Genomic DNA, 23979 nt, shown 5'->3' with positions numbered 1-23979 from the left:
AATCGCCTACCCTGCTTTTAACTGTTAAAACGGTTGTACAAATGCATCACACTCACAGTCGTGCTGTTGCTTTTCGGAACAAACAGCACTTTGCTCGTGTGATAATGCTTGAATATAATTGAAACATTTTGTATAAGTAAAAAAAACAAAATTCAAATAAATAATGCCATGAACCATTTCGGCTGTTTTCCTTTTGATATAGGCTTTATCCAGTTTCTGGTTATTATCCAGCTCCAAGGAATGACCTGGCAACATCTCAGAACTCCTTAGCAACCCCCTAGCAACCACCCACAACACCTTTGCAATACCACAAAGAACACTCTGAACTCCTTAGCAATGGAATGGCTGATACTACTGGGAAATATTGTTCAGGAACAGGGAGCATTTTCAATCTGGGAAGGAAGCCCATTAAAAACCCTTTTATACTTTAAGATGATATATTGTAGCAGTTTTATCACTATTGCAGCATTTTAACCAGAATGTTGCACAGCTTGGTCAAGGCTTAGTAGTATTGAGAGTTGTTTTGCTAGCCGTGTGCTTTTATTCTGAGACGTTTCCTCAAGTGAACCGAGCAGGTGGTCATAGCAGCCAGATATGACTGCGTTCACCCGTAATTGTCTGTTCCCAGCCTCGGTAAGTGGGTAGAACCAGGTCTCCAGTTTCTCCCTCTCATCAGGCAGCCGCTGAATGGACTTCCGTGCTTGACGGAGCTCGAATAACCTGTGGCAGATTCAGACAGGTGAGAGCCAGGTAACTGCTTCCCTTTTGTGCCTTAAAAGATTGCCGATGCTTGGATAGAGTGTGTGTGGGTGGATATGAGCTTGAGAGGGGAGTGTAGGCCTTTGATCTTCAGGGGCAGGGAATGGGGCAAATCTTCCAGCGGTCCCTGTATCTCCAGCCATATAGGTAACCCAACCCTGTTTTGGCCTCCGACTCAGCGAGCAGGTGCCCAGAGGTGGGAACTGTTTGCAGAGCTGTGTTTGGTGACAGCACGTCTAACTTTCAACTTCTCCTTTACTGCCGCCACATTGTTCACAAATCCCTGCTTTTCAGCGCATGAGCTTTTCAGGATCGCTTGTTCTTTCTGTTTTGCTCTTCAGGAGGAATAGTGAGAGCAGATTTCATTCATGCTGTACGGAAAAAACACAAACCTCAGTCTTGGAGCACGGCAACAAAATATTTTCTCAGTATGTTTTTTTTTTTTTTAGATAGTTTTCCAGTTAAAATATCCCGTTTTCCAAGATTTACTTGACAAGTATAATATATAGGCCTAAATAAAATCTTGTTTTTAGAGAACATTCTTTTTTTTCTTTTTTTTTTGTGCGGTTTATGCTATCGTTAAGAAAAAATAACATTATAATTTTAAAATACAATTTCATAAGCAAGATATGTATGCAAGTATAAATATATTGTGCCATTTTATGCATATTGTCTAAAGGATGTTTAGATATTTTTAGTAAAAAAACAAGACAAATACAGAAAATTAGATATCTTTAATATTTCAATTGTTTCTTCTAGAGAGCGTATACTTAAGACATATACTTAAAGTCCCCCTGTGTTGAAAATCAAGCTTTTAATATTGTTTATATCTCTATGTGGTGTTTTTAATATGCAAACACAAACCATGTACTAATTTATAAGTTAACACCATTGTTGAGTATTTTCTCTTTAAAACTGCAGTAAACCAAAGAAAATCTCAACCCAAACACAGTTTGAAATCGCTGGTGTTTCTGACGTCACAAACTACCTTGTAACCAATCAGGTCAATGTGTGGTCATCACCGAGTGGATCTCTGAGCTGCTGTGAGTGAGTGGAGGCGGGGATCATTTGCATAATCATAAAAGAAAAACATTATTAAAGTAAAAAACTTTTAAATATGTAATTTTGGTGATCAAAGATGAGTTTTAAGGGATATAATTATTGACTATAGGGGGACTTTAAAACTCATGAAAAAGACCCTTATAATCTCACATTCATCACATCTAAATCTTCCGAAGTGATTTCAGTAATCTCACACTATGCCCAAAATAAAGTTTGCTTATCAAAACTTGCACATTTCTCATCTGTTTCCTCCATGGCCAAATTATCTGACCTCACATTAACTTTATAGCTCATTCATTACTATTTGTATTGCTCCTAAGAAATGTTAGGGAGAAAACCAGAAACAAATGCTCTGTTAAGTCTTCTGAGCTACAGGGCATCCCATGAGCGATTAAACTTTCCTTAGGGTACAGGCAATCATCATTTATTTAATATTTCGATTGCACTTCATTTTACAGTATGTGCACTTGCAGTGTACTTACCTAAGAAAGTACTAGATAATAAAAGATTACATGGTTTAGGGGTAGGTTTAGAGTTATTACCTAGTTATTACCCAGTAATTGTAATTACATAGTATGTACATACGGAACAGGACTGTAAAATAAAGTGCTACCAGTATTTTTTTATTCAGCATCTCTTACATTTCATCACTTCTTGCATGACAAGACTGGTAACTGAACTGACATAAATTAAACCGAGAGAGAGGGGAGAATTGCATGTTTGTGGATCTATATTGAGGCTGTCCTTGGGCAAAGCAATTACTGCAATGAACGTTTGCATGAGAATTGGGCTCTTGATGGTGTTTTGGTGTGTGAGAGTTTTGCTGGTGTGTATGTGTGTGTGTGGATAATACAGACATAACGTGCATCAATGACTACAGTTCTTTTTTTCTTTTCTTTTTTTGAGGGCATGTAACAAAGGCTCCACAGAAAATAGGCTCAGCTGAGGAATTTTAATGAATTAGTGGAATTCATTTGAGCCGATTGTGAATGACTCTAAAACAGATGAATGAGCAGCGCTGGAGATCCTCATGCTGGACTGTAACGCTGAAAGTATAAAAAGCATCGACTCCTAGAAAGGAAGATTTTGAAACAGATGTGATGACTAAGATTAATGCAAAACAACTGAAGCACTCAAACTAATGTTATTTGATTCTCTGAAACTGGCCACAGTTTTAAAAAAAGGAAATGTGTCACGCTAACAATCGAGACCCCCCATGAACATAACAAAAACAAGCTAAAAAAATAATAGAATGAAGCAGAACAAGAGAGGACAGTGCTTTGGGCACTATACTACGCAAGATTTCTAATGGGAACTTTTCCAGAAACCAATGCCAACTTTGCATTGTAAAAGATGATCCAAATGACATAAATATTACAAACAATACACAACATAAAACATCATGTGCATGATAATACGGGCACAGTGACAGAACTTAAGGAGTTTTGCAGATGTTTGGAGTCACATCTTGAAGGAAGCCTTACACAGCTTCTGGAAATATCCTGGACATTTCCTGGAAACGTGTATGTTGTGGTACATCTTTCTAGTGTTTTTCTGAGATGTTTAGGTAAAATTGAGCTGTTGCCACTCCTAGGACCCTTGACGGCAATCGATCAGGAGTTCCCATGATCCTTCGAGATATAAACAGATAGTATTTATCACCTAGCGATCTGGAAAATTTCATTGTCCACTTTTCCAATTGAATAAACAGCACTATTTATCATCGTTCCTTCCACTAGTTAAAGTGAGACCCACCGAGCAAGCAATGCAAATGTCTCCCGCTCTGTATAGGATATTCATGTCTCTTGCGGTGAAAAGACACCCCGCTGTACAAGCTGGGACAGTGAAGTAGTAAATCTGTAGTTTGTTTGGCTGAGGGGAGCCCGCAGCTTAACTCAATTATTGTTGTTCGGGTTATAAAACACCATGTAAGCGTTGCTCCAAGAGAAATGGAGCAAAACAATATTCGCATGTGATTTATACGAGGAGCAACAGCAGGAGAAGTGGTCAGTGTTTGACGGACGGCTAAATTCACGCTGCAGGATCTAGAGCAACTCTGGATTTCAGCAGCTGTAGAAAAGTGATTATGAGGGAAGGATTGTGTTACATCTAAAGGTGTGATGAGAAGGCATAGTGAAATTGAGATCTCCGTTCTGTCCGTCAGTTCTCCCCCTCTCAGAGATCGGCTCCACTGCTTTCTTCCAACCATCCACTCCAGCTGCCCGAGGCAGAAAGAGCGCGCGAGAGAAAGTAGGAGGAGTGCTGTGCCGGGCGGCTCCGCCCTCCAAAAGCTCCAGCCAATCAGAGGAGCGCTGCAAGCTTCCACTACAATAGGTGAATGTCTCCTAAGTGAGATGAGACGAGAGAGAGAGAGAGAAGACCTGCGTAAGCCCCTGACTGACTCATTCACCCATGGGAGTTTGAAGTGACAGAATAAATCTACAGAGACGAGGCTTAGGATAACATTTCAGAGAGCTGAGAGAGGACAGACACATACACACAGACAAGTAGAGCTACAGCTGAGTGAGACTGCAGAGAGACAGACAGACACACAGCCCATCCACAGAAAGACAAGAGTTGGAGTCATTGTCATGTTGGTGGTGTTACTGATCCTGCATGCCGTCTCGTGTGCCCATTCTCACGGGCCGCCGGGTGCCGCGGTGCCTGTGAAGCAGTGCCCGTCTGCGTGCCAGTGTGAGGAGGATGGCATCCTACTGCTCGTGGACTGCTCCGAACAGGGACTATCCAGTGTGCCAACTGACCTGAGTCCTTTGACGTCTTACCTGTGAGTACGCCCTCCCTCTTCCATCACCTGCTTTTGCTGAGACAGTGAGGTGTTGCGAATAGATCTTGAGAGCTGTTTGCTTTGATTACTTTAAATATCTTCAAAAGGACACTGTAAGATTATTGTTTGATGCCGGGTTTAGGAGATATGACAGGCTCAAGGTTAATAACAGACTCTGACAACTGGTTTTGCGTCAGGACATCAAGTGGAAACCCAACACAGTACCAATATTATCGATCATTCAGAAGTCAACAAGAGATCATTGATCATACAGATCAACAAGAGTCACATTTTGGTCCTTCCATTTATGCTTATTCTAAGTGCACCTGCATCTGCATGTTTTATTTTATCTTAAGTAGTTTTGTTCATGGTTTATGAGGATAAGCGCACACCTGACATCTGATTTGGCTGCTTCTTCCAAGTGACAGATGAATTTGCACTTAAATACCATGGTTAAAGTGAAGGCATGACCAAAAACAACACGACTTATATTTTAAATAATGGTTGCACTTGACATGTACTTACCTAAGAAGGTGCTGGGTAATACAAGGTTACTACGGGGGTTAAGGTTAGGTTTAGGGGTAGGTTCAGGGTTATTACCTAGTTATTACCCAGTTATAACAAGTACATAGTATGTAGCCTACATGGGGAACAGGACTGTAAAATAAAATGCTTCCTATATAATCATTATAATTTTATTTATTTGTGCTATTCCTTACTATTAATATGTGATTAGATGTGGTGTGTTATTGAAATGTAGCACTGTTTTTGTTTTTTCCCTGTGACCTGCAACCCATCTCTGGATGGCGACCCACCAGTTAAGGACATATGACATACATGTGATCCGTCTTGAGTGATTGGTGCTGACGTGCACCTTCAATCAGAGCTGTAATACAAACTCCGCTCACATTAGCAAAGCTATTTTGCCCCAAACGGGACAATTTCAGCACGAGTGGAACCGCACAAAGCGTGCAGTTCGTTACTAAACGGGAAAAGCAATGCTCGTTTCCCATGTGTCCTGTGACAGTTCTCAGTGCAGCGGTATCTGATGGGAACGTGTGTGGAGAGTGATGCAGTGGGGCGCTCCGTACAGTATTGGGTTTCTCCATGTCAGCTGGAAGCCTGTTGGGTTTAAGTCCATGCTAATCGCTAAGGCATGCCATATGTCCCCTGATTGTGAATGATGACGCAAAGGAGGACTCAAATGTTCGCTCATAAAACGTTGTGCAGCTCACGTGAATCAATAACTGGAGAGAGTTGTGTTTCAGGCTTTGGAGGAAGCATAGCTCATGGTTGGGAATTGGATTGCAAACACATGTACCGCAACCTTTCAAACATATTGAAACGTCTTGAGCGGCGTCTCTAGACATTTGCAAGTGCATGGGATTGGATCTCTTTTAATCCTGCCAATGTTGTAGGGAATTTTATTGCGTTGTGCAATACATCGCATGACTTCAGTTTCATATTTGAAGTACATGTCCATTTCCTACATTTATTAAACATTGCAGATAATTTTGTGCTAACATTATTAATATAATGAGGACTGATCATGTCCTGACAAAATTTAAATGCAATCTCACTAGCGAATCTTGTGTTCATTGAATATCGTGGAAATTCTATTGGTCAGATTGAGGTTTTTCACACACATTTTCATAAAGACTTTATGAAAAGTCTTTTTTTTTTCTCAGAATTTCATTATGAGTCTGTGTAGATCAGACCAGCAGAAGTCTTTCAAATGCAATTCTTTCTTTCTTCACCGGAGGAGAGGAGATTGATGTAAATATTGACTGAGCTTTGATGTGCGTGTCATTGTTGAGATGTCAAAGTGTGTGTTTAAGTACGACGGGGACCGTTCTGCAAGAAAGCTCTGTTCTTCTGACGCCGTTTACTGAAAGTGCTCATTCATCGGTCGCCTTTTTTCATGTCAAACTTTTAGACAAACCAAGAAAAAGTGTTTGCATTAGAACATGCAACTGCTTTCCGGCCTGAAATCTTTTGCTTTTGCACTGGCCTGTCATTATGATTTCACTTTGAACAGCTATAACTTTTAATCCCTTTACTGAAAACGTGCCAAAATGTAAATGCATGAAGGGTCTGTGGCCAATTGTTGCATTATTTTTTTTTAATTATGGGATGTATAGTTGCCTAGCAACCAGTACTTAAATCTACAATATGTCATCCCAGCTGCCCCATTTGAGCTTGAGACTTCAGATTTCACATCTAATTCCCTCTTCTAATTCAGAATACATTACCCTCAAAGTTCTGTCACGAAATTCTATTGGCATTTGATTTTTTGATTTTTTATTTAAACTGCTCATTCAGTGGATCAGAAATATTTTACATTTGCCAAGACAATCAAACCTTCATAAACTATCTTGTTAAGAAAATGACATGCAATGAGCAATGTTATCCTTTCATTGCTTATGCTCACTAGATTAATTTAATGTTACTCTATGCTTTTATTGCTTATTTTTCTTGCACATAACAATCAGATACTCGCCATCATTTTATACATGGCAGGTCTCGCTTAACATTAAATTGAGATAAAACAGTTCATTGAGCGAAAAGCAAAGCACAAGTGAGAGCTGTGTGAATGCGCTCCTGAGAAAGCAGGCAGCAGCGCTGGACGTTTTGCAAGTATTAAATGCCTGTCTTGTCTCGCTCTGCAGCGATCGCCCATATGGGACAACAGGTGCCCTGGGGCGCGGAAAAAGTCTGTCACAGAGACAGTCTGTTTTTGCACTGGTTTTTGTTTGTTTCTGTTGGTTTCAACAGGAGTGGACATTGAGGTACATCAGACAAGGAAAAGTTAGAGACTGCTGTTATGTACATTAACATGAATAACACTTGTATGAACATTCCTAAACATACACACACTAACTGTTGATTGGTTCATATTTTTTTATGTACAATGTCTAAAAAGCCTACTGTGTTGATGCATTAAGATGCAGCACATCGGATATATTTTGAGTGCATATTATCACAGTACATCAATGCACTGGTATGTGCAATCATGGCAGAGAGTTTGTGAATATCATACATTTTGACCCAGCTGAGGCTGTTTTGAACCTGTTGTGTATTGTTTTATACATTGTTTGATTTTTTGACTTTTTCAAACTGTTTTGACTTTCTTTTTTTCTGCGAAAAAACATTGGGCCCCATTGACGTTCACTGAATAAACAAAAACGGTTGACACATTTTTCAAAATATCTTCTTTTGTGACACAGTTTCCATTTTTTCAGTGACGACGGGCCGTTGAATTATTTCTAATTTTCTAATAATTTGATGGACCGGAGTCAGTTATTACGCTAATACTATCCAGTTAACACACCTCAAGACATTGTTCAGATGTCGTGATCCAAGACATTTGTCAGGTTTTTGTCCTTAATTACTCTTGTATGTGGGACTAATTTCTTACGCATCTCATCCCAAGCCTCCGTTGCTAATTCCAAAACGTCATTTTAGAGCTTGTAACAGAGGCTTGAGCCATTGATAGCAGACTAATGCAGTTATTGATGCAGTTATTAGAGAGAGAGAGAGAGAGAGAGAGAGAGAGAGAGAGAGAGAGAGAGAGAGAGAGTTATCAAGTGTGTGTGAATTACCTGAGTCTGTACATCTCTCAACTGTGTTCGGCAGCAGTAACTAATAGCGACACTGTAAGTTTATCTGCTTCAAGAACAATGCCGTTATTACCCAGCTAGTGAGAAATGTCATGTAGCTTTTAAGTTGCTAAAATATTTTACTGATAAAATCTTCAGAGCAGCGCTGACAACACGTTTCTGTGCGAGTGTGTGTCCGTACTGTATGTGTGTGCGTTTGAGTGGGAGAGAGAGAAAGTATATGCTTTCCTTACATAAACGTGATTTTGTGGCAAAAAACATGGAAATGTTTTTTATCCCATTGTTTACTATATTTATTTACTTGGTCAGTGTGGGTTTTGGTTCTTTTGCTGTTTTGTCGGCTGTAAGGACCTTTGAAATAACTGAAATCATTTGGCGAAGTGATATGGAACTGTTATGCGGTCAAGACCTGCCTGGAACTACATTAGCCGTGCGTTTCCCTGGAAATAATTGCACACCTTAATGTTTGTCAACCGATCAGATTCAAGCATTCAACAGCCCTGTAAATTACTAGTAAATTTTTAAAGTTTTAAAGATTTAGTATAAAAATACTTAAAAATAATATTACATATTTTTAAGCAGAATGTTTGAGCTAATAACAATATACTATAAATCACATTATTTATGACAGTTGGTTCGTGTATATTTGAAAAGCAGGGGTACTGAACTGTACTTCAAGGCATTATTTGGCAAATCCAATGTTTAAATAACTACAATAAAGATAAAACCATTACCATTCAAAGAAAACACTGAAAATGTGAGCTCTGCTGAAACCAGGTTAGCTCAACTGAAGATGAGTACAAGCATCAACCAGCTAAAACATCATCATACAACCAGCTCAAACCTCAAAGCTGTCAACCCATTCCCAGAAGCCAAGGGCCATATATTTTCATCTCTCTCAGGGCAATTTTCTACACAAACACAAATTAATGTTGAGCTCGAGCTGAGGGCTACAGACACATGTTTTCGCTTACTGGCCCGCCTCAACTTCCAGTGCTTTGGCCTTGAAACATTTTAGTCAGAAACAAGAACAGAGTGAGTGTGTGAAAGATGCCTTCAAGCTCTGAAGTGTGTTGTGTTATCTGATTTTAGGGCCATAAATCTATTTGCAGCCCTTTTGACCAGTGATGTATATTGTAAGGGTCAAACAGGAAGAGTTAACACCTAAATCATGATGTCAAATATTACATACAGCTGGAACAAATTTTATATACATTTATCAGTTATGTCACATAACCATGAAACACATTTGAGTTTAGTTCATTCAACGTGAAATGCTGTTCGGAACCCATTTTACTTCCATAATTGGATGTGTTTATAAATAAATATTGATATTCAATGAGTAAAATTTGTCAGGACTTTATTCAAAAGTAAATAAGGAAGGAGGAGCAAGCTATATATTCATTCATTCATTATTTATCCATTTATTTATTTGGTTGCTTGGTTGGGACAGGGCAGTAGAGAATTTACAGGAAGCAAAGTGGGAGACTTTTGGAGCCATGACCTAGTAGTTGCTGCCTGGTGCTCATACTGAGAAGAGAATTTAGGATAGGGCTCATATAGCCTATACTGTTATTTTCCGATCTCTTTCCGCCACTTTGTTTCATCATTTCCTGTCCCCTCTCTGTGCTGTCAATAAAAATGGTAAAAATATTAGTGAAAAATGAGCACTGAGTTTAGAAGAAGGCCTTTTCAAGATCGGGCCTCAGACCTTAAGGGTTGTTTATGCACTTTTGAATCAGAGCGAATTCAACTCTGGCAGCTTGCATCATTAAACGGCTCCAAGGGCTCTAATGTTCTCTCAGTTTAACCACCTAAGCTCTTCAATGAAATAGGGCGATAATGGTCTTTTCATCCTGGCAGTGGTGAACACTTTGAGCTTTATAATGTGGTAAGTTTGCAGGCTGATCCCTCAGGGGGTGCTAGCAGACAAACTGCACGGACAATCACTCACAGCTTTGATGCTTACGGTACCGCTGCAAAGCAATGCAACAGGACACGCGTAGAGCAAAGTGCTGAGGAATAACATCACAGCTGAGGTGCTCCAGTGGATTTATATTGCTGTATGTGTACCCCCATCAACAGTCCATTACCAAAACCCAGAGTCTCCAATAAGAAATACTCGAAAGTTAACAAATATATGAAACACATGGACAAATTTGGCATACTCGCAGACTGCTCCTCAGAGAAAGAGAATAAAAAACTTTCTTCAAATGAGGCTCCAAATGTCAACGGGGTATCTGGAATGGTAAGTTTTAATAAAAAACTCCAGCTGACGAAGTCCAGTTTACAGAGACGTACGTGTTTGCCGGGGTGAAATTTCGGCATGGGTTCATGACCGAAGCAAGACGCAGGTGAAAGTAATGTATTATGTCTGGTAGAAGCGGGAAGAAGGCTTAGACTCTGACCGTAGATCTCAACTCACGGTACCCCAGTGGCCTGTTTACCTGCTTTGTGCGTCAGGACAGGTCATGGACAAGGCAATGGGGAGGGAGTCTGATCTTTTCAGAGCATTGGACAATTCAAACAGACTTAGGAATCTGCCACACTGATGTGCAATGTAGTGAGTGAGTGAGAGGGGTCAGGGTGTACAACATACCCTCCAGGCTGTAAGACAGACAGAGGTATGTTTACACCTGAGAGTGTTATGACCCTGCTTGCCAAACCAAATCCCATTCATTATACATGACAACAAACTTTTTTTCAATGTCTTTACTTTTTAAACTTCACTATATAATGGTCATTTAAAGTGCATTTACGCAATTCATGGAGGAAAAAACAACACATTCTTTCATACATTCCTCAGTTCCTCAATTCAAATTCCGGATAGAAAGGCTGAATGGAAAGAAAAACAAATAAACAAAAAACAGGCCGGCTACATTTTTTTTCCTCCATGTAGAATGTCTTGTCATTAACACACGACTCCATTTGTGTACAAGCTAGTACACATGCGGAGTCGCAGACTCAACCTCACCCTCAAACAAACATGGGAGTGATTGTTCATTTCCTTCTCTTCCCGTTACCTAACAGTGAAACGAGAGCAATTAGTGCCCTGTGAAGTCAGCCCGAAAATAGTCAGAGCCCATGCAGGATAAATAAACCCAGTGGACCTACCGCAGACTGCCTCATCTCCAGAACATCTTTAAATAGATCCAGAGCTGGAGGAGAAGACCCGAATTCTTCTACTCAGTGCATTGTAGAATAACCAACCCTGAAGAACAAACGCCTTGTGGGACCCCCAAAAATATTGTGTAGGATTGCAGAGATGGAGACCTTGATCACATCATCAACTACTGTATATATCATAGATTGTACTATCAACAATGTTGGAGACTAACTTCCCTTCTGGATCATTAAATGATCCATCTTTAAAATTAAGACGTGGCATTTCTCCTTCTCTTTTTTTTCTGTAGAAAAGAAGGAATGAAATAAAGTGGTTCTCCTAGACTAGTTTTAAACTCCTAGTTTTATTTTTTTTATTTTTTTTGCAATGTATGAAGATCAATTTCAGAAGAGTCTCAAACTATGCACAGATATGATGGCAGATTTTGGTATTTTGCCATAAGTACAACATTTCAATATACTCAAACATTCTCATTTTACTGTTTCATGTGACTTTCAAAAATGGCCTCATTTGTCTCTAGGGGTTCTTCAGGGAGAATATCTGTGACAAAGCTGATTCTTAAGTTAACCTAAGTGAGAATTCTCCTGAACTATGAAAGAGCAACTTCTAAGAAATATATATTTTTTTCCTGTGGGTTCTGTTGAGGGAATAACTATCGAATGAGTGGTTAAGTGTGTATTCTGTCCTTTTCAGTGGCAGAGGTTCATAAATCAGCCCCTAGGCAAACTTGACAATCCATCGTAGACCTCTGTAGGGGTCTGTGTGGGGGTCTCTTAACCTGTGGTTAAGTCCTCAGCCACATTTCACCATCGGCTCTTTGGATCTGACAGAAGCTATAAACTTTGCTTTTGAGGTGGCATGTTCTCACCCCCTCAACACCACTGGAAACCTTAAGGGAGGACAAAGGCTGGGAAAGAAGAGACCCAGAAAACTGATCGTTAAGTGGAAGTGGTTTATACAGGAGTTCAGATTTCAGATTCATGATCTTAACCATAGAGGAGAAACTTCCCATCTAGAGATGCTTGGGATCCACATATGGGAGAAGCCGTCTACTCAAATGAAGGGGCAAATTAAACCTTCTGAGTTTCCGAATAGATTACTTTACATGCATACAGCTTACAGCTTACACAGTCCCCCCTAATGCTTTTTTAATGAGTTTGCTTACATTTGCTGCATTGAGAATATACAACTCATCCCAGATTGCAATATGTGGACCAGGAAGGATCACTATAGCCAGACAGAGGCAGGCTCAAATCAGGAATTTTAAACTGAGATGTTTCCTTATCTGAACTATTTAGGGCTGTGCCTTGCATCAGGAAAGATTACTGGCTGAATCCTGGTTACTATCTATGTATCAGGCTTATATGAGAAGGTTTCCTCACTAAACTAGGAAAGTGGAATCACATGACCTGCTTCCCTCTCAATATCGGAGTAAGATTTGCGCAGTATGTGGAAACATTTTGTAATGAGACAAAAATGCAAGTTGGAATGACACTTTTTTAGTGCTTTTTGGAGCGACTCAAGTTAGAACATTTCTAAAGGACGATCTAGTTTATTCAGGGAATTGTGTCGAGCAGTGAAAGATGATCGAATGCTTGCTTAAAAAGGGAGCCATGAGGTGTTCATGACGTTCATCACTTCTTTGAAAGAAGCACAGCTACAGTCCAAACAAATCTATTAGTGCCGAAACCAGCCAACTACACTCATACCCCACAGGCACGTGTCGAAATGCAGGTGGCGTCCTTAAACTATGAGAAATCTACACATCAGCAACCTTGTAAATAAGATCTTTGAACATCACAACTTTGTTTGATGCTACGTTGGGTTGTGCCAAAGAAAACATAGCTTGCACTTTAAGAGTAACTGAAAAAAAAATATCAAAGTCATTTTTTGTAATACACTTAAAATTACAGCTCATAATTCTTACCCAGATGGATGGAAGAGGCCTGCTTGGATGTGTGCCGAAAAGTTAAACAAGATTGAGTGCTAGTGTACTATCTGGTTGAAGGTAGCATCTCCAATCTGGCCAACCAGTAAAGTTGATAAATGCATGTGATCAGTTTCCAATAATGCCATTAAGAAACTCTATTCCAGCCAAGAACCTTACGGTCTGTGCAGGTACAATCATTTATGACTAAAACCACTGCATGTTCTCACTTGCCAAACTGCTGGCGAACATCAAAGGTATTGGCGAAAAGGCATTACAGATGATTTGCCACTTTGAATGCGGACAGTTGTTCTGCTTTGAGACTTAAGAAAAGCAAAAGCATTCCCAGCATAGCTGATGAAAATAAATGAAAAGAATAAGAGCTGATGTTGAGGTCACCATCTGAAATTTATGTTTCAATGTCTTTCATTGGCTTTGACATGCAGATTAGGTTTCCTAACTCATGCACAGCAATGAAACAAAAGCAAATGTCAATGGAAAAAACTTTGAGCATTCTTTATCTGTAAGCAGCATGTCAATGTCTTGCAAAGTCCAGCAAACCATCTTGTGCATCTTTTTTGGAGGTAGCGGTCAGGACCAGGAGCTCCAGGGACAGGGTGAACTCCAGCCAGGGAAGAGGATAGACAGAGAGGGAGTTTCCTCTGCCCGACCTGCAGCTGCCTCAGCTGCTCGCCACTGGGGACAACAGGAAATTTATTGCAATAATCATCTCTCTAGGCAACACATTAAATAGCGCACTTCTGCTTTGAAAAGGTTTTGAAAGACGTTCTCTTTGATACTTGATTAGAGAGTGGAGTTTTCAGGAGGTGGCAAATAGTCTTAACATGTAGAGAGATGTTGGATGTTTTGCCTGTTTTGGTGTTAATGCGGTTGATTGATTATTTTACTATATAAGAAGAGAGTAATTGTTTTATCTGCATATTATAGTTTAAATGAGATGCAATCACTTTTTAAAAAAAAAACTATTTTACAAGTAGTAATGTTGAAGTACCCAAGACTGTATTATAGATTGGCTTTTACGTGTATGTCGGCATCATTATTCCTTTAGATTCGACCTTCACCTCTCTGCATCTCTCCCAGAAGCTGGTCAGAGTGGTTTAGTGTAAACTTGCATGTCAAAATAAAGAATTTTTGTTTGTAAAAGACTGAACAAAACTACAGATTCGACCTTGTAATGATTTATCAGGCGTTTCAGATGAATGGCAAGTGGAACATGTTGAATGCATCATAAAAATGAAAACATGTGTGATTTACTAAACTCTCTTTGCAGCACAAAAGTCATGCAGCACAATGAGTTCTGGACTGTATCTGAAACGTGACTTTGAACATACATTTGGAGAACTAGGCTTGAGATATTCTAAAGTCCAGGATAGAGATCCATGCAAATTTTGATATTATTAATTAAATAGAGTGTCCATTACCGGTACTTTACACAAAAAAAGGGATGTAAAGATGCTGCATGTGTCCCTATAGCACAACTATCTAGCCATGGCATTAATGTGGGTTGAATTCGGCTTTTAGTTCCCCCCTCCTGTCTCCACCGTGTCCTCTCTCTCTATGTGTAAAAGATCAGAAAAAAGGTCACGTGCATTTACAAACCTTAAAAAAAAAATGTTAATGAAGATATATCTCAAACAGTGACATTGAAATTCCCAGTGAGATTCTAGAGCAGGGGTGGACAACTCTGAACTTGGAGGTCCTGCAGAATTTAGCTTCAACCCTAACCAAACACACCTGAACAAGCTAATCATGGTCTTTAGGACTACTAGACAATAACAGGTAAGTGAGTTTGATCTGGGTTGGACCTCAACCCTACAGGACAGTGGCCCCTATTCTAGAGACTAAATGGACTAGAGTGAATTTTGCTGTGCGAAAAGACCTGCAGCATATCAGTTTCAAGTCTTCTCAGAAAGTTATGACATGGACCAGCATGTCCTGAGGCATTTGAGGCCTGATTGAGCTGAACGAAATAGAGAATGATGCTAAGTTATGGAAAACTATACACTGTGTGGCTAGTAGTCTCATCTCAGTTAGTAGTTTTAAATCAAACTGTTCTCTGTGACAGTTTTGACAGAATGTGAATCCACACATCGGTCCTGATATGCAATCTCATGGATATATTTTAATGCCATGTGCAAAAGGTGAAACACAGCCACAGATCAGGGGTCTGTCTTCCACATATTTTTTCTCTCTACTCCTCATCCACTTGATTGACTCATGCCTTTACTCTCAGATATTTGTGGCTTTATCTTCCACAAAGGGAGTAAGACACTCATGTCTTTCTGTCTTCTTTTCTCGTTTTCTCCCTTTGCGACCGCAAATTGCTGTCATTATGTGACGCATTGCAGTGGTGATGGCTAACCAGAGTCTGGCCTGTGGAGGAAACCACGACAAGCGAATTAAGAGCTGAGGGAAATTGAGGGCCTATGTGTGTGTGTGTGTGTGTGTGTGGACCACCCAGACTCTCGTAACCAGAGGGTGAGACCACATGCAGGAGTGACTCTGTTCTGCCGCCCGCATCTTGGTCCCTCACTTTCTGTCTATATTTAGATCCATTTGTTTCTCCTTTGTCTCCTTCTCAATCACTCTTTCTGCTTCATTCTCTCTGTCTCACACTCTTATCTTTGCGGCTTTATAAATTGAAGCCAAACCCATGAGACCCAATATGTTGATTTCAGTGGGCACTTCACTGATATGCTAGATCATTTTATGTGCTGAATCCTTGAAATTACTAAACAGGGCACATTAGCATCTATTTTAAGACATGCTTTTTGGGGGGTGTTAAATAATGGTGCAAATACCAATTGATTGACTAGCGCAAACCTTAGTAAATCACAGAGATTCATTCAAATACTCTCCTCCTATAAATGTTGCATCTGAAAGGGAAACTCCTACGAATGCATATTCAATAAGGTCAGCCTCAAAAATAATGTCCATGCTAATTTCTCACTGAGTGTCTTTAGTAAATCCTGACAGTTGTTTTTTAATGCCAAAAGCGCTGGCGCAAACTGTTAGTAAATCTGGCCCATGGTAGGGTTCTCAGTTGCGTTTCTTCTTCATCTCAGATGTTTCTTCTAAAATAAATAAAAACAGAAATAAAAAATTGACACAAATGAGACAATTATTGACATAAAGTAAGTGTATAGTCCCTGAGAGCATAGCAAATCAATGCTATTGGAAACACATTCATATCAAGTGGCAAAGTCGGAAATGTTTGTGTGTGTCTTGGCCCTACACAGTCTCACTTCTCTCAAAGACTTCCTCGGAACTTTAATCTCTTCCTCTTAGCTTCCCCCTTATCCGTATTACATTCCTCTCCATAAGACAAAAATGGTTTCCATGCGGATTGCCCATTATGTCAGTGGAGCGATGGTTATCGGTCATGACCCAGGTCAAGCCGCACTGTAAACAGGAGTGTGTTCAGAGGCGGGCAGCTGAGGAGAGAGGAGCCACGCTGAAGCCAGACGACGGGACAAGCCCACTATCAGCCCCAGCATCAGGCTTCTGGCTCCAGACTGCTCCCTCTCAAACTCCTCGCAGACCTGGAGCCCCCCGCCCCCCATCTTACCAGGGAGGGGTGGGCGTTGGTTTGGGTGTTGGCTTGAGGCTGTAGAATCCACAATGCATGATGGACAAAAACTACACATGTAGATGCAAAGACTAACCTGTTAATTAGCCCTTTGAAGATAACACTCACCTGTGAAAAGCAATGCTAATGTTAATTGTTTTGCATGTTACGTCCGGGTTCTCTACAAGTTGAGCTCTATATAGAGCTAACACAAGCTCAAGACATTTTCACATTTTATTCTGTGACATAAAATACATTAGTACTTCCCCCTTGAGATTTTACATTTAAAAGGCGGTTGATAACAAGTGTCTAAATGGATCTACAGAGGTTGTGTGGGACATTAAACGCCATCATGCTGAACAGGTAAACTCATCTCACTAGTCCACTTTTACAGTCTTTATAATCGAACTCAAACTTTCAAACTTGTAGATTTTAAATAAAGACTGAAAGAGCTGCCAGAAGCTTGACGGAAATTTCCGGCTTTCTGTGTTTTCACTGTTAGATGGTAGGGGGCGCTATTACACACCTTCTGAAAGAGTACAGAATCTCCTGATCAAAACACATGCGAAGAAGATGCAGAAACAAGCGATAACATATATAAGCAGATGCATATATAAAATAACGCGATCATCAACATTTAACAGCATATAAATAAAACATACTGAATGAAATATCGACCCAGGGCAAGCTACAGGACTGTGAAGCTTTGGGGGTGTTGATGCACTCGATCTACTCCATCTATTTTTTTAAAATGAAACTTACCCACATTCAAGTGTTGAAAAGAATGCATGAAGCTAGAATAAAAAGTTTTTTTTGTTTTTTTTTATCAGAAGCTCTGTTCTTTGATCAAGCGATCAAAAATGCTGGTGGTGGCTGGCAACTTTTTTCAAAAATGCTGGTGGGGAAAGAGTTAATGACGATGAAGTTCAAGTCATGGGACCATGGTGTAGTTTGTTTATAGCCTATGTTTAGTTTTTTACTTCTAGCGATTGTATTTGGGTTTCAAAAGTTCTATTCATTTGTAAAGATTCTCTTAATGAACAAAATGTCCTAAACCTTTTTTTTGACCACAGAGTTGTTGAATGAACCAGAGTGATGCTAGCTTCCAAGTTGGCATCTACAATTAATACTGTTGACATCTTCTGTGGCTTTTTTCTTCATTATGATATCACATTTTTTGACTTTATGCCCCTCAAAAAAATATCTACCCTAAATTAATTTTAATTCAGAGATTAAACACATACTGGTTGTAGAAGAGGCGTATTCAAGTCCTTATGTGTTTGAATTGCGTTTTGATGTGTTTTTGAATAAAATAATAGATTTAGATATGGTCATTTCATTGACGTGCATATTGCATAAAATATATTGTTTTTATTGGCTTTATATTGTAATGACAGTTGAAAGATTGAATATAACTTTGCTTAGAGCAAGTTTAACACACTAGTCTCAAGTAAACACGTAACAATCATTTTGAGTGTATATTTTAGCATTTATCCCAGTCTTGTCCCATATAATCCATTTTAAGTGCATTCCTCTAAACGTAATTTTTCATTTGACAAGTTTTAATGATTTTATGTGGACTCTTCATTTTTATTCCGCTATTTTTGTTTTTGAATATCTGTGCATGAGTAAAGTCTTTAGTTTCAAAACACTGAATGGACTTAGTGCACTACTGTGCGGTGAGAAGCAGGTACATTCAGAAAGTCACAGATTCTCTCTTTGAAGACTCAAAGGAAATGTGTTGACAGGGAGTCTGTTGAGGAGGACAGGGCGCGGTTTGATGTTGCTCACATTGCTGCCGGCTCAGTGTGTGTTTGGCTGCAGGCCAGGACAAAGTTGTTAGAGAACAGCACTGAGTGAAAGATAGATGTCTGTAATTACTCAAGGGGCAGTACATTGAGGAGCCCGCAGAGTTCAGATGACCAGAAAGTCTCTATTAGAACTTATTTAGGTGGCACTAGATGTTACAGTATCCACTGCGCACATGGGGGTCACTTTATTTTTTTATTTTTTTATTACACAGATTTTATTATTTAATTTTTCATTGTTTTACAGAAATTGCTATTTTTATTCAGCAAGGATGCATTAAAGATGACAGTAAATATATTTATAATGCTATATTTTAAATGAATGCAATCACTATTACATTTCACATTAAATTGAGCTGCAAGCAGCCATTTTCAACAATGATAATAATAGGAAATGTTTTATACCAAATCAGCATATTAAAAGGATTTCTGTTGACATTGAAGACCGGAGTAATGACGCTGAAAATTCAGCTTTGATCGCAGGAATAAATTACATTTTAAAATATATTAAAATCGTACAGATCCCAAACTTTTGAACAGTAGTGTATCTAAATCCAAAACATCCCAGCAACACTATTATAAGAATCCTCTGGAAAACTGTCTTTGATCACGGCTCTCTCTACAAGCCTTCTCAACACAACACGTTTCTCGTTATGCATGATTTATCTCAGCACAACTTTCGCCAAACGGCACCAAAATCACAAGAGAATCCGCCTCTGTCTGTGTGCTGCCTATGAATTTCATTACTCAATTAGGAATGACAACATTAGTTTTGGTTCATAACCTCTGGATTAGTAGATGGCCCTCATCCCAGGACGTTATGGTGACTGCACAGTTCATCAGTGGCTTCTTCCACGTTTCTTAGGCGGATAGGAAAACATGGTTTTGACAGCAACAATGGAGAATTTAATAACTTCCTTCTGCATTCTTATTGAATTAAACAATCCACATTCATTTCTGACAAATTAAATAGCCAAATAACTGGAGGGTTGTACAGATGGCCAAAAACAATCATTTAATATAAATAATAGAGGACAGAATAATGATCGTGTGCCAATACTGACAATAAAACAGACGTTCTCCTGGTAATTGCCTAATTTTTAGACATGCCACTTGTTTTGTTCTAGGACAAAATACCTGTATTAACCTGTTATAACCTGGGGCTAGTTGTATAATCTTAGCCACTTTGTTAAGACTGTTTTAAGATCTAGTTTGACTAATTAGTAGTTAACCAAAGGGTAATCAGTCTTACTCGTTTTATGTAACTGACACTTTTTATGTAAAAGTTAAGGGCATTCTTGATGAAAAGATTGAGATGACTAACGTTTATGACTAGTCTAAGCTGTATTTTCATGTAAACGTAATGTGATACACTTGCTGCCTCAGATGCGGCCATTCTAATGACGAACAAAACACGTATGTCCCAAAATCCACTGGTCAAAAACCGCGTAACTCTGCGTACTTGGAAAACCTGTTTGAAAACAGGCATTTTTATTTCTTTTTTTCAATTTGGTGCTGCTAGTGCCAAAGAAATGATATTATTTTTACCCAATCTGACCCTTAAAATTTTGTGACTGTTGTTAGTGTAATCTTGTGTTGTCATGTTGATTGACTTGAAAACAGTTGAATCTAATTAATTCAATGAAACGCATTTGAACGTTACCCAACACATTATTTACAGGCAGTTTGTAGAGTGACCCTAGGTGCAGTCACTCAATGAAAGTCCCTCAGGAGCTAAAGATGCAGTGGCGTTGTGAACAAACAATGTAGCTTCCGCTGAAGACAAAGGCACAGTTATATTCCTGAGGAAGGAGGTGGCAGGCATGAGGTTTCATTCGCCCCACCTTTAAGATGTACATTGCCCTGGGACAGATGCTAGATGTCAGGGTTATTACACCAACAATAGCTGTAGTAAGGGCGGGGGGAGAGAGACAAAGAAGAGAGTAAGCTGCTCAGTCCCAGCGATATTTCCTGTTCCTGTCAAAGGAATAAAGAGAGCTAAGGTGTCAGTGTCAATGTTTGCACTCACGGTTTGAGATTGTGGAGTTGATACAAGGTGATGATGGGAAGGAAGGAAGGAAGTTCGGTCTGTACTTGCAGGGGTCGCTTTAGAAAAGGCCTATTTGTCGAAGTTTGTCTTGTTTAAACAAAAACATCCAGTTTTCTCATGTGATTTGCAGACTATATGGATTTCAAGTTCATCCAAGTAGCACCGCGCAATTGCGTGCATGTTTTGCGATCACTCCCACAGGGTAGGATGTGCACGCTCACATTGCAGAGATTCCTCCTGCGCCATGGAAATCTGCCGGACCCCTGTCCTGTCATCATCCCCCATTCTCTCCTGCCACAAAGGGTGCATTGTGTCCAGTCCCAGACCCGGGCAGACTGTCCTCAAACCAATCATGTTTGGCAAAGTGAGCCTCGTTAGAACTGAAGGATTAACAGGAAGATGAGAGCTGGAGTTGCTGACAAGATGATGTGTACAGGAACTCCTTTAAAACCTTCAATGAGAAGCGGCCTGATATGTATGTAATATGGACATTATAATATAAAGTGTCTCAAAACTTCTTCTCTTTAAATTGGCACTTCTTCCAGAAATTAACATTTTATCATAATCTACTCACCACCATTCAAACCCATAACCCATAAAATGCTCATTCTTCATTCAAATTCTCCTTTTGTGTTTCATTAAAAAACAACTGCATAGAGTTTGATATGACATGAGAGTGAATATAAATAATGTTTAAGGAGAACTACTTCTTCAAAGTTTCACAAGACTTGATATTGTAGAACTTCCACCAACAATTCAGCCGCACACATTTTCGTTTCGTTTTAATTTTCCAGCCTGGTTTTAACAGCTATACACTACCAGTCAAAAGTTTTAGATCGGTAAGATTTTTAATGTTTTTAAAAGAAGTCTCTTCTGCTCACCAAGGCTGCATTTATTTGAATAAACGCAGCCTTGGTGAGCCTTGGTTTTAAAAACATTAAAAAACTTTTGACTGGTCGTGTATATTACCATCACACCATTTCCTAGCTCTCACTGTATTTCCTCAACTCTCTAAGATCAATTTTCTGAAGACGGTATACATCTCGAACCCAGAAGAAGACTTCGTCAGCGTGCTTTAGCATGACGTGGCAAGCCACAGTCAGCTGTACCGCGGGCCCAGCTCTCCGTAAACTCCCCTCCCACCCATCCAGGGCTCAGATCTTTGGCCAAGTGTAGTGAGTAAAGCCTGCTCAAAGCTCTCATCCAGCAGCAGCCAGATCCGCTGGCAGGCAGGTGATAAATAGTCCCGGCGTTAATGACACTTAATGCTTGCCCAAATCCCTGCAGTAGCATCAAAGACGATAAGAGTCCCTGTGCTAATGCCACTCTATGGAAGGAAGGATTACAAGGCAGAGAAAAGGAGAGCGCTGTGACGAGACAACGGAGAGGGGGAAGAAAAGCGGGAGATCACAGCGACACTTAGAGCCAACAAAGGCGGTGGGAGACGTGGAGGAATGCGTTTTTCGGTGGAGGACGGGGAGGGGCTGGGTCCAGGGGTCCTGGGATGGAGCACATTGATGGGAATAAGACACTCGAAATGTCTTTATTAAAGGGTTTGTCCACCCAAAAATACTCACTCATACAGCGTGTCGTTCAAAATCTGAATGACTTTCTTTCATGGAAGCACGAAGACTGTGCTAGTTGAGCTTTTTTATGCATTTACTAGGGGCGTCACAATATGCTGATATTGACGATAACCGTGATATTAAAAAAAAAGGTACACAACCTTTTTGATGACAGGTGAAAGCAAGACACTCTATACCCATGCTTGAAAAAAAGTTCTCACCAGTGTGGGAGTTTTTTGGATTGCGTAAAAAGACAGGATGTTTGACACAGCAAGTGCCGATCAACAGTGAATTATTCCTGTACACTTTTATTAATTTATGGTAACTCTCCCCATTTCCCTGCTCTTTTATTTTGAGCGTGATTCATTAGTTGAAAGTATAATGATTCATAAACGTATCATAGAAGTGGTTCAAACAGCTTGTACATTTATTTCAAGGCTTCTGGTTTTCATAGAACAACTTTGTGTGAAATTCATTATTTACTGAAAATATTTCCCTCCTGTGGCTTGAGAATCTCATCAGTTTGATTTATGAATGAATCATTCCAACCAGTTTTGTGAATCAGATCAACTAATGTATTGAGAAGCACAAGGATTAATTCATAAATCTGACATCGCTACTTCTCTCATAAGTGTGTAAATAACAACTTAAATACATTGTCAGTTCTCACACAAATACGGCAGATATGAGTTCAGAAGACTTGTAATATAATGCACAACTTTTTTTTTGTATGCTACTTTTATGGTTCTTTTGCATATCCAATTTTTTATACATTTTATTCAGTTTAATAAAAAAAAACTGTATTGTGTTCTGCAGACAAAAATAAGTTACACAAGGGTGAGTAATGGACAATTTGTAAATTTTTTGGTGAACTATTCCCTTTAAAGAGGCAGTGTCATCTCCATGCCCTTGTAGACAGAAGAAAAATGAGGGAGAGAAACCGATATCGAGATTGTTTGAAGGACACGGGCACTTTAAATAGAGTCCTCATGGAGAACACTGGCGGAGGCTTAGGTGTCACACACATTGTCTCCTTTCAGGGAGCCGCAATAAGGCAACAGTGCAACTGGCAAGCGGTTCAGACAGAGTCCAGAAGTTCTTTCTTACCGAATTACAAATCAGTAAGAATCGCACATTAAATAGCAGATGAGATGCTTAAACTGTCATCTTGGATTCCAAAGACTTTGTTTTGTGGGTAAGATGATCTTTAAGAGTTCTTGAAAGAATCAGTGATGGAATTCTGCTTGTAATCCAGGTATTTTCATTAGTTTCTGAGAACAATTGCAAACCCTCCCTCCAACTATATGATTCCAATGCCTTTGCATTCACCAGCCTTCAACAGTGGTGGACGAAAAGTACTTTAATAAAAAGACAGATACCCTAACAAAATATGATTAAAAGTAAAAGTGCAAGTACTCATTTTCAATTTTACTTGAGTAAAAGTAAAAATGTCTCACTCACGCTCGGCCATATAATGGTAGTGAATTGCGACCAGCCTCAGGCTTTAAAAAAAGACGTAAAAGTATCATGGAATGATCCTATGAAGAAGCAAAACTTTCAATTGGATCATATTAAAATCGTGGGTTATTACAATAGAAAGCCTACACCCTAAAACAGGCTCTCAACTGATGGGTTGTAAGACACAAAATGCTAATAATAAAACGCAACTATCGACATGATAATGTGGTGC

At 39.5% G+C, this 23979-nt stretch overlaps 1 protein-coding gene across 1 annotated transcript in view; it reads left to right on the top strand.

Annotated features, from left to right (window-relative positions):
* The first annotated feature begins 4172 nt into the window (after positions 1 to 4172).
* lgr6 (leucine-rich repeat containing G protein-coupled receptor 6) overlaps positions 4173 to 23979 on the top strand; it is an 84638-nt gene continuing 64831 nt past the window's right edge. The window contains exon 1 of the mRNA XM_084099220.1: positions 4173 to 4606. Coding sequence (XP_083955346.1) covers positions 4413 to 4606 — 194 coding nt within the window. The 5' untranslated portion in view covers positions 4173 to 4412. The remainder of the gene's footprint in view (positions 4607 to 23979) is intronic.

Source organism: Abramis brama (assembly GCF_963993115.1).
Source record: "Abramis brama genome assembly, chromosome: 22".
In the NCBI taxonomy this organism is placed as follows: Eukaryota; Metazoa; Chordata; class Actinopteri; order Cypriniformes; family Leuciscidae; genus Abramis; species Abramis brama.
Note: the sequence above shows the minus strand (reverse complement) of the source record. Positions and strands in the feature narration are given on the sequence as shown.